Source organism: Mesoplodon densirostris, chromosome 20, assembly GCF_025265405.1.
Source record: "Mesoplodon densirostris isolate mMesDen1 chromosome 20, mMesDen1 primary haplotype, whole genome shotgun sequence".
In the NCBI taxonomy this organism is placed as follows: domain Eukaryota; kingdom Metazoa; phylum Chordata; class Mammalia; order Artiodactyla; family Ziphiidae; genus Mesoplodon; species Mesoplodon densirostris.
In genome coordinates, this window is record NC_082680.1 from 9,319,905 (window position 1) to 9,333,223 (window position 13,319).

General features: G+C 40.8%; 1 protein-coding gene across 1 annotated transcript in view; it reads left to right on the forward strand.

Annotated features, from left to right (window-relative positions):
* The window catches only part of CSMD1 (CUB and Sushi multiple domains 1), a 1,461,432-nt gene that overhangs the window by 1,162,647 nt on the left and 285,466 nt on the right, over positions 1-13,319 (forward strand). The window contains exons 23-24 of the mRNA XM_060085850.1: positions 1,942-2,130; positions 11,217-11,386. Coding sequence (XP_059941833.1) covers positions 1,942-2,130; positions 11,217-11,386 — 359 coding nt within the window. The remainder of the gene's footprint in view (positions 1-1,941; positions 2,131-11,216; positions 11,387-13,319) is intronic.

The window sequence follows — 13,319 nt, forward strand, 5'->3', positions numbered from 1 at the left end:
TCTTTGAGTCAGGGAACTTGGAATCCTGAGGGCAGTACATTTTTCTTCTGCTGGATGACTAACTGGAAACATATGCTGTGCAAATACACACTGTGTAATAGTCTGTAAGTGACAATTGACACAAGAGGACCTTTATGTGACCTTGTGTGGGAGGATGGAACTAATCCACACCTCTGATCTCAGGGTGTTGGATCAGGCTTCCTATTTCAGTAGGTATTTTTCAGAGGACATCAGTCGAAATATGAAATAAAAATATACACAAAGAACCATACGATTACAGTGTTTTTCTCTATAATACAATAGATCTAGCATAAATAATATCAAACTGTTCTCTTATTTGGCAAGAGTTTTCAATTGCTTTTAAAGAAATGACAGCAAAGATGTGATTCGAGTTGAGAGTATACAGTCTGTTAGGAGGAGAATGACTTCTGTCAGATGAAGATAAAGTTCCCTGGATTGTGACAGCTTTATTTTACTATTTCCTAGAAAGTCTACCATTATGTTTTGGTATGACCAATAAATATTTGTTGAGTTGAATTAAATGATATTACCTTTTTTTTTCCTTGCTGGGTCATACTAAAAATAGGTCAAATTAATGAATATATCTCCAGAGTGGTGAGAGTAGTTTGAATATGTTAGGGATCCAGAATAGATTTTTTACCTAAATGAAAAACAGGATAAAGACAATGTAGAAAGCGTGGAGCTCAGATGTTGACCAATAAGTTGGGTGAGATGAGGGAAAAACGAGCAGAGATTTCCTCTTCATACGGGGTTGGGATGCTGGTGGTGAAACTTGTGGATGATGGGAATAGAAAAGATGGATTAAAATTGAGAAATATTGGGGGAAATGATGGTTTGGATTTAATATGTTCCCTGAGAATACAGAATCCACACTTTAGAGCCAGAACTTGAAAGATAGTAGTTGGAAGTCAGAAAGCGAAGGCCATATCTTTTCAGATGGACTAGCACAGTTTCCCCACCACCATAGGAAAAACTTTTGTCTCCCAGTCACTGCAATAATGCTCATCCTTTAATTGACGCTTTAACCTCTCTGAAGCTCTTTCCACCATTCAACCCCCTAATGGTGGCCCACTGTTTGATCCTGTTTGGCTAAACACTGGGCACATTACACGCTGAGAACACAGCAAGAAGGATCAACAACACAATGATGGCCCATGAGACCCATGACAACCAGAGTGCAGTTGTACCCATATAGAGAGATTTGAAAGAGTTGGTACTAAGGAATGAGACAAATGCAAAATGCTGTTATTAGTACTGTTATTTTGGACATTTAATCCCCAAATGCAGCAATAAAACAAACATTATTCTTTTTTTTCTTTTTAACTAAATTTAGCACTTTCTTCCTGGGTAGTTTACAGAAATTTCTAGCAGGATCCAGAATATTTTTCATTATGCATCAATAAAACATGGTTTATAAATTGAAAAACAGACAGGAAAAGGTTTTGCTATTCCATAGTGAGGTGTATTTTAGGGGTGAAATTGGTTATGATAAGCTTTCCACCCTGTGATACTGCTTTTAGTTTGTTCTCCAATGGGTCTTGTTTATCCAAAGCACCTTTAGGAGGACAGTAACTGATTTTAGCAATTAGGCGTATCACTAAAATAATTTCATACTGTTAAAGTGACAGTTTTGAGTGGATCATGTTATTATAATGTTATACATTTATTTTTAAAAATACTATATTCCATTTGTCATGAGAAAACTCATAGTACAAAGGAAGACAATCCATATGACAGTTATAGCAGAGCCTGGGGGGGGGAATATATATATATATATATATATATATATATATATATATATATATATATATATATATATATGTTTATTTTTTAAATAATAGCACCTTTTTATTCTTGCTAAATAATTTTTGAGTATTTACCCGGGTTCCCACAAGTGTACTCTGTCTCTTCATGTCTCAGAATATGACCTCGAACCTTGTGACGATCCTGGCGTCCCTGCCTTCAGCAGGAGAATCGGTTTTCACTTCGGAGTTGGAGACTCTCTGACGTTTTCGTGCTTCCCAGGTTATCGCTTAGAAGGCGCAACCAAGCTCACGTGCCTGGGCGGGGGCCGTCGTGTATGGAGCGCATCTCTGCCAAGGTGTGTGGGTAGGTGGTCACGTGCTTTCATTTCATTCCCCCGGGGGGCAGGGCGCGGTGCGGTCAGCGTGCAGGGCCCCGCCAGGCAAGGGAGGGTAGGAGGCCGGCAACTGGGCAGGCGCTCCGCTCCCCAGGGAGGCGGAGGAGGGGCCTCTCTGGGCTGTGGTTACCTCATCGGTGAAGCCAGCCCCTTTCAGCCCCAAGACGACCTGGCTGAAGAGGAGTGAAACTGAAGCATGTGTCAAGCATATTTATGGAGAAGAAAAACACACACACACACACACAAAATATACCTGGGACAAAAGACAAAATAAAAGCTAGAAGCCATGCTGTATTAACACAACCTTTGACAATTCTGTTGCTTAAAAGCAGTGGTATCACCTGGTATAATGATGGGGACAATTTAAAATACTCGTTTTGTTGTTTTTTTACACTTTAACTCTGATTAGATGATCGTGCATACTCTCGCAAAGTGGGCGTTGTAGACATTTTAATGCTGAATTAGCTTTTTCACAGTGTTCTTGAAGAATTCAAGAGGTCATTCCAGAGAGTAATAGGAATCTTTATTTAGGTACTTGGAACTAGGCACTGTGCTAAAACAGAATTAAGAAGCCCATTCAGTGGGGTGTATTTACTGTTAATCTGAACCTGTGCTGCTGTAGGGAGTCCTCAGAGAATCGTGGTGGCTCAGTTTAACTATGGAATCTTGGCTGCAGGTCTAGAGGGTCTGGTCATCAGCCCCAGAGGCAATATCTGCTGTCACTTGGCCACATTGCTCAGCATGTAAAGGGCGTACAAGCTGTCCTTTAAAGTCACAGAAACTGGCTAATGTAGCATTATGACGTTTGTCTAGTGATGAACCATGGACCCCCTTAATTGTGAGCCTTCTGAGTACTTGAGGCACCTGTGATCTTACCAGCTGATAAACCAGAGGCAGGTGGGGAAGTTGTGAAAATAAGATTTCATAACCCATAAAAATGCTAAGTTGTTAACTTAGTAAACCAGATTTTTCCAATGCACAGAATCTCTTCAATTATTTAGGAATATTATGTGGTTCAAAAGTTAATATACTGTCTTTTTTTGTGTTCCAGTGTGCCATAGATAGTAGGATAGTGAGGACTTCATTATAAAAAAATTAGACAAGTGAACATGAATCAAATCATCTTTATCTCTTGCCAGGCACATATCTGATCTTTCTATGATGTGGTTTTCTCCTAAAACAGTAGTTCTCAATTTTTTTTTTTAGTTATGATTTTTATTTGAGATTTGGATGCTAATTTTAAACACTATCTCAAGAAAAAAAGATACAGTATTTTCTAGATGATCCTAGATGTTCCCAGAGTTGCCTAGAATCCATATGCCCCAAATTGGAAATTACTGAGCAAGATAGTTTAAAATCTGGGGGAAAAAACTCCCAACTCAATGAAGTCAAAGCCTCAATCCACATATGTAACATTGTCTATCGATTATAATATTCCATTTGCATTATTCTATTATTTTATCTAGATTCATTGTCTTTACACTCTTAGTCTTGTTATTTGGGGTTTTACACTGTTGCCTAAAGTATAAAATGAGGAGTAACTGGGGTTGAAATAATAGTTAATGTTTACTGAGCACTGATTCTAGACCAGCACTGCTCTAGCTCTCTCCATGTGTTATCTTGTTTAATCCCCCAGACACCTCTATGAAGTAAGCACTATTGTCAGTTCCATTCTACAGATGGGAACACTGAGGCACAAAGAACTTAAGACCTTTGCCCACCAGCACACAGCCAGCAAGATTCCAACACAGGGCACCTAAAACCAGGCCTTTCAGCCCTGCATTGCACTGAGGGAATGGCCTGGCGGGGCCATTCTGTATTTCACCTCTTGTATTTTACCTACTGCTTCCTGACTTTCCTTCCAGCCCGTCTGGACACAAGAGACCTTTAAATAAACATGTTAGTAAGGCACTAAAATCCACCAGGTGACCCACGTGGCACCTGGGAGTTCTCATTTCTCCCTTTCTCTCATTCTCCACGTCGAATTAGTTGCTAGTTCTGAAGATTCTGCCTCTCCCCAGCTCTCCAGGGAGGCTTCCCGCCCATCCTCTCTGCCCAGCCTTGTGAAGGCTCTCAGCTTCACATCCCGGAGATGCTCCCCACCTCCAGGACAGCCACCAACCACTGTTGCTGCAGCCCCCAGAGTGATCTGTCCAAATTCAGAACCTTACAAATCCATCCCCCTTAACAGAACCCGTGAATCAGCTCCCATAATGTGCAGAACAAACCCTCCACTCGCCGGGGACGCAGGCCCCTTATTCACTGGCCAGACTCTCCGACGTCTCGCCCAGCTCACTCATGTACTTGGGCTTGTACACACCAAGGCTGCACAGGACCTGAAATTGCCCTGGTTCTCTCTTATGCTCAAGCCTCTCCCTACACTGCTCCCTCACTTGCAACGTGCACCCCCTTTTCTGCCAGGCTGACTTCCTCATTTTGGAACTCACCTCCCATGTAAACTCTTTCTACCCGCTTACCCACTGGCTGGAGAGGGACCCTCCAGGATAACCACTGTACTCCAGTAAACTTGTCTTCCTATTTCTGTCTCTCCCATTAGGCTGACCTTTCCTTACAGTGGAGGCTGCTTTAGCCCTAAATCCAGCTCTGTGCCTTATTCAATACATGTTTGTCAAACAAATAAACATTATTTCTCTCGGAAGCTCCTATCTTGATCTCAGAGTTTGAGTCATTAGCACGCTGTGTCTGTCTTTCTTCCTGTAAAATCATAGAAATAAGAATAATCTATCCCTAGACAAAAGTTGCAAATCCAATCCAAAGATCACAGGTGACCCTGGAGGAGTGCCAAGTGGATTATGAGAATGCTCCTTTACCTTTTTCTAATAAACATCTGGTGGTAAATAGAAGTTCTAGTGAACACCTGGGCTGAGAAGTGGCCCTGGGAGATGAGGGGCATTGCAAAGCCTCGGTAGTATTTAGGGGGGTAAGTTCTTCAGCAACAGAATTGGAATCCAGATTAGCATGATGAGTAGGCAGATTGAGAGAGTATAGATTTTCTTCTACTGTGTTACTATCAAATAGTAAATTAATATCCCAATAAAATATTTATTGATATTGAATATTTATTATTGCTTACAAATAATATGGTTAGTGCTATGGATGTGGACTTCCAGCTTCCAGAGCTGTGAGAAATAAATTTTTTTTTTTTTTTTGCGGTACGCGGGCCTCTCACTGTTGTGGCCTCTCCTGCCGCGGAGCACAGGCTCCGGATGCGCAGGCTCAGCGGCCATGGCTCACGGGCCCAGCCGCTCCGCAGCATGTGGGCTCTTCCCGGACCGGGGCACGAACCCGTGTCTGTTGCATCGGCAGGCAGACTCTCAACCACTGCGCCACCAGGGAAGCCCTAAATGTTATTCTTTAAGCCTCTTGTCTGTGTTCTGTTACATCACCCAGAGCTGCTAAGACCACCTCATGGGTTGATGCTTTTGTACAGAAGAATTAACTGAAAAATCAATTGACTCCTTTCTATTTTGTTCATTTAATTTTAATAAGTTTAGTTCCATTACAAAACTCTCAATGACAATTCAATTTTAATTACAGTTTCAGGAGGTTCTTTATAAAAAAGCAAATGATTCATTTTAAGGGAAATTATATTCATTCATCTTAAAATTACTTTAAATGGATTACGGGAAGAACTGAAAATTGATCCATTTAATTGCTCTAGGAATGGAGATTTGCAGTGGATGTCTGAAATCAAGTTCAAAGAATTTCTGAAATTCTGATGATTTACATTTTGTAATTTTCTGAGCACCTGCTTTTTACCATTTGTTGTATTTCACTTAGATATCTCCTGTGGGACAGTGTCTCAGGCTTTAGTGCACCTTCCTCAGTCTTCTTGACACGTTTCAATTCTTGCATTTGGAAATGTGTTGCATTCGTCTTTGTGCGCTAATTGATTTAATTCGAAATAAATTTAAGTCATTGGCCTGCCTCAGAAACAGGATCCCAATGCAGGCGTTCCTGTTCCATGGCAGGACATTTTGTGAGACATTGAATTAAGACGTTCAGAAGGTATGTTTCCCACAACAGCCTCATGCTCCTACTCTTTTGGAGTCATGCATCCATACGTGTTCCTCGTGGATTATTTAACATCTATAAATGTAATTAATTATCACTATTGTATTTTGACAAACATAATGTGGTTATTACCAGACCATCTGGAGTTCAGATCACAGCTCCACCAACGCCCCCCTCCATGTGATCTTGAGCAAGTTAATTATTAACCTAACACTGTCTCAGTTTCCTCATCTGTAAAATGGATTTAGTGTTGATACTGACCTCATGGAATTGTTATATTTATTCAATGATATAATAGTTATAAAAATGCACTCTGTGCAAGTGACAAATAGACCAAAAGAAAAACAGATGGCTGTACCCAGCTGGCCAAAGTGTTAGTACATTTTATAGGCTCTACAATTACTTATTTGATCTTCCAGTGTGTTCCTCTGGACTGGGAATTCTAGAATTTGTTGACATGTCCATTTTCACACTACAACACTCTTTGCGTTTTCCTTTAGAGTGTTTAGGATTCACTGTTTTCTTTTAGTGCATCTCCTCTTTTCCAAACAGATGCTTATCAGGACACCTCTGTGCTCCAAACTCTCCAGGGACCCTGGTTCAGTGACACCCATACACCCACTGCCGTCTGGTTCAGTCTCTCTTTACAGCCAGATCCCCTGAGTCCTCCCAAATGTTCCCCTGCTTTGTCACGTCTGTATGGCCACCCGAACACCCACGTGTCTCACACCTGAGACTTCACCATGTGCCATAGCTCCAGGTCCCCGACCAGCATTTTTCACCAGACCTTTGATGTTGCCAGCCTGCTATGGAACTGAGTCAGAGTGAACCAAGACCCTCAAGACCAAATGGCTGATCATGTTCAGCCTGTAAAAGGTCATATTTTCTCATTGGGATTCACATAAAATCAGAAAACAACTCCAGCAACAGCCACCCGTGTTCATCGGAATAGCGTCAAACACAAATAATTGCCTAAAACTGAGGAAAGTAACAATTTTAAAAAATAAAAGGAATTACATGATGATCTACATGAAAATCTTTGAAGAATATAAAGTGATACAGATATAAATCAAACAGTAATAATGCATATTATATGGCTATATTAAATAAAACACTATAGTAAAATAGGCTTTTTAAATTTATGTACCAAGTTTGTATACTCTACAAGCAATTTCATATTCTTGGAGAAAAATTTGAATAAATACTATCTTTTAAGTCCTGTACTGTACACTCTAGAATAATGAATTCTGACCTTCCACTTTTAAGTGCATGTGCCATATATGTTTAGGTTCACTCACAGATGTATCATGAGTAAATTAATTGTTATTGCTTATTCACTTAGGAACTTTACTTGCATCTCAGGTTATGAGAACTAGTTGCCCTGACGCTAGTGGAGGTTTTGTGTTCAAGAGGCGAGTATAAAGTGAGTGGAGACGTGCTGGCAAGGCAGCTGGCCCTCTTCCGCGTCTTTCTACCAGTTACAGCAACGGCCTTGCTCCTCTGCCAAGAATTACTGGTTACGACCGGCCAGTTAATCTCCCACACTCATTACTTCGATGTTGTGTAGACTTGCACTTAATCAGCACCACTTATTAAATATCTGCTTTAGAAAAAAATCCCAGAATCCAAATCTTCACAAAAAGACATGTAAAATTACATCTTTAGATTTGATAAATTTTTTCTCCCTGGCTACCCAAATGCTAAAGCCTTCTTTCTAGTCCTGCCTTTTTGTTGCATTATGAGAAATAAATGGTTATGTCCTAAATGCTTATGTGAAAACAAATATAACCTCAGTTAATTGGTAACTTAACTTTTATCCTATCTGGATAAAATCCTTAAAAGTATACTCTCTTCTACAACAAAATTTTGCTCTGCTAGTTTCGTTACCAATAATTTTGAATAACATTATGAACTTTTAACTATAAATTATATCCATCATTAATTAGGAGTTTTTTAAAAGTCCACAATTCTTTTCCTAAGCTAAGCACTTAGAGGTTATATCAAATCAATAATGAGTCTGTACTAGTGGTGTGACCTTGGGAAAAATGACTTTTGAGCTAGTCTGTGCTTCAGTTTCCTTATCTGTGAAACGGGGTTTATTACCTCATCACATAAGGTTATTGTGAGGGTTAAATGATTTAATGTAACTGAAGAACTTAGAAAAGTGTGTGACATATACCATTTACACATCAGCCTTATTGTGATAGACTGAGTCTACATTTAAAAAAGGACACTCCTGAGCCTGGAAAATTCTCTGTGTGGCAAATCTGTCAAGGAGAAGAAGGGAATAGAAACAAAGTGGTGTGAAGACCCAAAGAAAGGAATTCCAGCCATAAGAAGAACAAGAGAACACACCTGCCGGACGTAGGAGCAGAGCCTCCAGACAACAGAGAGAGAGATGTAGGCTCCCCTGCCCCAGGGAGGGGAAAGCACGTCCTTCCCAGGGTCTCAGGGCTGGAGCCCATCAGAGTGGGTCTCCTTGGCTTTGCCTTCCTCATGGGACAGCCCCCTGGAGACACACACGGACTTCTTGCAGGCAGTTTTCACAGTTACCCCAGAGTGGCAAAGCTCTCATGCCACATTTTGGGTTCAAGGTGTGTGGACTCAGCACTGTGTTGAGCTAATTACCCTGGGTGTCCTTCAACCCTCCCTCCAGCCTCTTGACCTCATTCAGTCAAGAAAGAAGACCACTCATCTCCTGATGGCCAGAGGGGGGCCCAGGGCCCTCATCATCCCTTTTACCTCCTGCCCACCTCAAAGGATGTTTGACGCAAGGCTGCCCACACTTCACAGTGGATGTCCAGTGAACAGAGTGCACGATGGACCTCATGCAGTCATATATGCAGTGAACCGAAACCCACACAACCAGTTACAGTAGCCATAAAAAGTATCCCTTCCAAAGCATCCCTTAGACTAAAAATGGTCTAGTTGCCACTCTATCAGTATTTATTACGTCTTCCATTGCAAGAGATGTTTTTTCAGACTTACAAAGTAATAGATAAAAGGACGTAAATTTGATTTTTGAATGATTTCCTTTATTGATCACTGTCCAATTCAATTCTAAATAAAAATTCCTAGTGCTTGTGATAGTTTGCATATTCTGGTTATCAGAATTCTATGAGTTTCTTCTTTTATTCTCTTTACGTCCAATATCTTTAACGAGTTTGAACCCCTTGCTGTTTGATCCACAGAGCAGCCAAAGGGGGACCTTCTGCTTTGCTGTTCCAGTGTTCTTTTCATTTATTTTGGCTTTTATGTTAAAATCACCATTTCTTCAGGAAAGAAAAATGGTAAAAGAATATGCAACAAAGCCCATGAATGATTACCATTTCTCAAGGAGATTACTTGCCCAAAATGCTTATTGAATTTAAGAGATGAAGCCATACAACGTCAGTCTCAGAATTGCTGAGAATCACCAGATTCTTGACATGAAAGGACATCCATGTCCCAGCCTGAGCAAAAATGAAAGTCCAAACACAGCCTGAGAGACACACCACTTGCCTTTCTCACCATAAAAATGTTTCTTAAAAAGTATTAAAATTACACAAATATATGAATATATAATAATAGTAACTATAGCTATAATTTTAAAGTTATTATAAAATCCCATTGCCATGTTTTGGGGTCACCACTTCCCTGTGCTTCTTTCTCAACACTGTTTCCCCTGAAACCTTCCTTCAGGTCCTTATGGGGAAAGATCAGGGGCAGGTGAGCCAAGTTCTCCTGTTTCTCTCCCTGATTTTCTCCCCGACCCTTCTGCGTGGGGACCTCATGAGATTCAAGGGCACAAGTCATCATGAGCTAATCCTGAATCTCCAGCTTATTCCTTCCGTCAATCAGGCCAGGGAAGGCTCGTGGTGCAGCTGATTTCAGTGATTGTCAGAGAAGATGGTTATGTCAGAGACTTGGAATTATGAAAACGGGCATGCACAGGACATCTGCCAAAGTTGTGTGATGCCTCAAGCAGCCCCCTTAGACTGAACCCTGTCCCCCTTTCTCTCACCCCCATTACATGTAGGCATTTTACTGATTGTCAGTTTCCAAGTTGATCATTATTCTTCACACTCAGATGTACTTTGTCGAAATTTTAAAAATCACTGTGCTTTTCACATAGTGTGGCCAATAAGTTATTTCATGCAGAATCACATGGAGCACTCTTGTCACACACAGACATACACAGATGCACACGCACATGCATACACAGATGCACACACATCATACATATGCAAACACACACATACACAGAGCAATTTTATTATTTTATGATTGTTTTGGACGAATAGAATTTTAGGAGTTAGCCTAACTCTCTCACTTTCATAGGTGAGGAAACAGGTGCTAAGAGTTTAGGTGACTTTTTCCAAGTTGGCAGAAAGTGGAAAGCTATATTTATTTTCATTTTTACTCTGATTAAAGTTCTTTATGCAAATTTGGATGTAGAGGTGAATTGCCCTCTCCTTTCGTCAAGGGGAGAAGAACGTATTTTCTGCCGCTGAAAGGGCTTCCGTCCCAAGACAGGCAGATGGGCTCAGTGCTGTGAGTCAGTAGCAGGGGACTCAGTGGTTTGGTCCACTGAGGGGTTAGAATCCCCTTTAAATGCATCCAGGTTGAGGCCAGAGAATACCAACGTGGGAAAACTGCATGGACATAACTGTTGAGTCAGCACATTGGAATGGCGGGGATGCTTCATGAAGCAGAGATGGGGCGCAGAGGTGACTGCCAGTGATGCAGCTGGAGTGCTCGGGCATACCAGTTTTATTCTAGAATTCTGTGTAAGTTAGGAGTAAGGTGCATTCTATTAAGAGAAATAAGAAAATCTTGAAAATGGGATGAATGGGGGTATCTTTCCTGTCCAGTGGATACAACAGTAGAAGGAAGTCACTAATCTATAAAAATAATATGGTGCTAGCAGGTATACATTGAGAGAAAAGAGGGCTGTCATGATTTAAAAGTTTTTATTTATTAAAATCAGTAATTCCACTTTTGAATCCTCTTTCTTTTTTTAATGTCCTATTTATTTTAGCTGAATGTGGAGCAAGTGTCAGAGGAAATGAAGGAACATTACTGTCTCCAAATTTCCCATCAAATTATGATAATAACCATGAGTGTATCTATAAAATTGAAACAGAAGCTGGCAAGGGGATCCATCTCAGAGCACGAAGCTTCCAGCTGTTTGAAGGAGATATTCTAAAGGTAAAAATAATCTGTTTTAATAGGACTCCATCTTTCCTTCTCAAGGAATAAATATAATGTTGATCCATCTATATACGTAGATATATACATATATTAACGTATCTTTATATATACACATATTTTCCCAATTTGTTTATCCAGCTGGTTTGAGAAGGTGGCCTATAGTATCATGTGTATGTGGACTTTGAAATACCTAAGTCTATAATCCTGGATCTAAAATTTATTAGTTGTATATTTTAGGGATATTATTTAACATTTTTAAGCCTTATTTTTCTTATATGTAAAAACATGCAATGGTACCTACCTTTTTGTAATGTTCTGAGGGTTGAATAATATAGATACATATTTCTAGCATTGTTCCTAGCACATACTAATAATTGTAAAATAAACTTGCAGGATCCCCAGACCAACCCTTTCTACAGTCACTCTTGATTTGTAAATGTGATCATGACAGAGCATCCTTCAGAGCTAGAAGGATTTTGATGTGAGGGTAAACTCAAGCCCTGCCACTGTTGCTGGACCACAAAGCAGGGTTGATGTGGAGAAGCCAAGCTAGGATGAGGCAGAATCTCACTCAGCCAGTCTGAGCTGTGTTCATAGGACTCCGAGGTGTGCTAGGCGTGGGACCAGCCTGAAGGGTCAGTGCAGTAGATGACTCAAAGCATCAGAGCCTCAGGGAATTGCTCCAGGTGGAGCACACCACTCACGTTCCAGATGGACTCCAGGGAAGCAGGCAGGGGGACGGGTTCAAGGGGCACCCAGGCCTTGCCTTGAGCTCCAACTGCAAATGCCCCCAAACTTCTAAGACTTCTGAAATAGTTTCCACCTCTCCTGTGACTATTTCAGGAACCTGGGGACCTCCCTGGCTCTAGGGGCTGAGTAGTTGGCACTTGTAGCCCGAGCCTCAGGACCTTGAAAGAGAGTGGCTTTGAGCAACAAAGACCAACACTGGCCGTCATCCAGCCCACCCACCTGCTCATTCCACTGGGAAGTAAGCGACTTGTCCAGGCCACATGGCTTGTTTATGGCAAGAGAGGGACACATCTCATCCCATTTCTAAAGTTCTAGGGTTTTTCAGTCATATGTACATCTACATGGACACACACAATGCTCCATCTCAGACGCAGTAGATTTGACTCACTTGAAGCTGTGAGCATTAAGAAGCTATGCAAAGAGCCTGCTAAGAGGGGAAACCTAGTGCCCTCCAGGTGTGTCCTCTGTTTGCTCAGTGGATAAAGTGGGGTCGCTGGTAGGTTCCGTTATGTGCACAGGTCAACAGAAGCTTCCAGACTCAAGTGCTCATCACTTCCTCCAAGTCCACCTTTGACTATGCTTCAAGGTCATAATTTAGGAGAGAGGTTTTATTCTAGTTGTTCTTTCATTGTAATAGTCTTTCGAAAGCTCATGCTGGCAGTATGAGTCGCTGTAATTAAGAAGTGATTTTCAGGTATGAAACTAGTACATCCTCACTGATCTGAAAAAAGTTAAATTTGCATCAAAGAACTGTTTTCTGAATTCTTTGATAACCTCAAATTTAGATGTCAGTAAGCCTTTAAGGCAAACTTTTAAGGGACAATTAACCATACTTTGGTGCAGCCGAGTGATTAGAGACACTGGATTAAATATACACTGATACATATTACTGGAATGGAAAGCAAATCATTTTCATTTGTGATTGCATGCTGTTTAAACTTGTTGATTATAACAAAAAGTCAAAAAAACATCTTGCTTACCACCTTTAATTGCAGAGAAACTGTCAGTCATCTGAAAAACCTAGATGCTGTGCAGACATACCTTTTATTGAATATGCTAATAAATATCAAAAAGTTAAAAACATTTCAAGTGGGACTACCTTGAATTTTGAGCATAAACGCTGCTTACATCGCCCCACACACGTAGTGTGATCCATTAACAAAGACCAGAGTTTATGTAC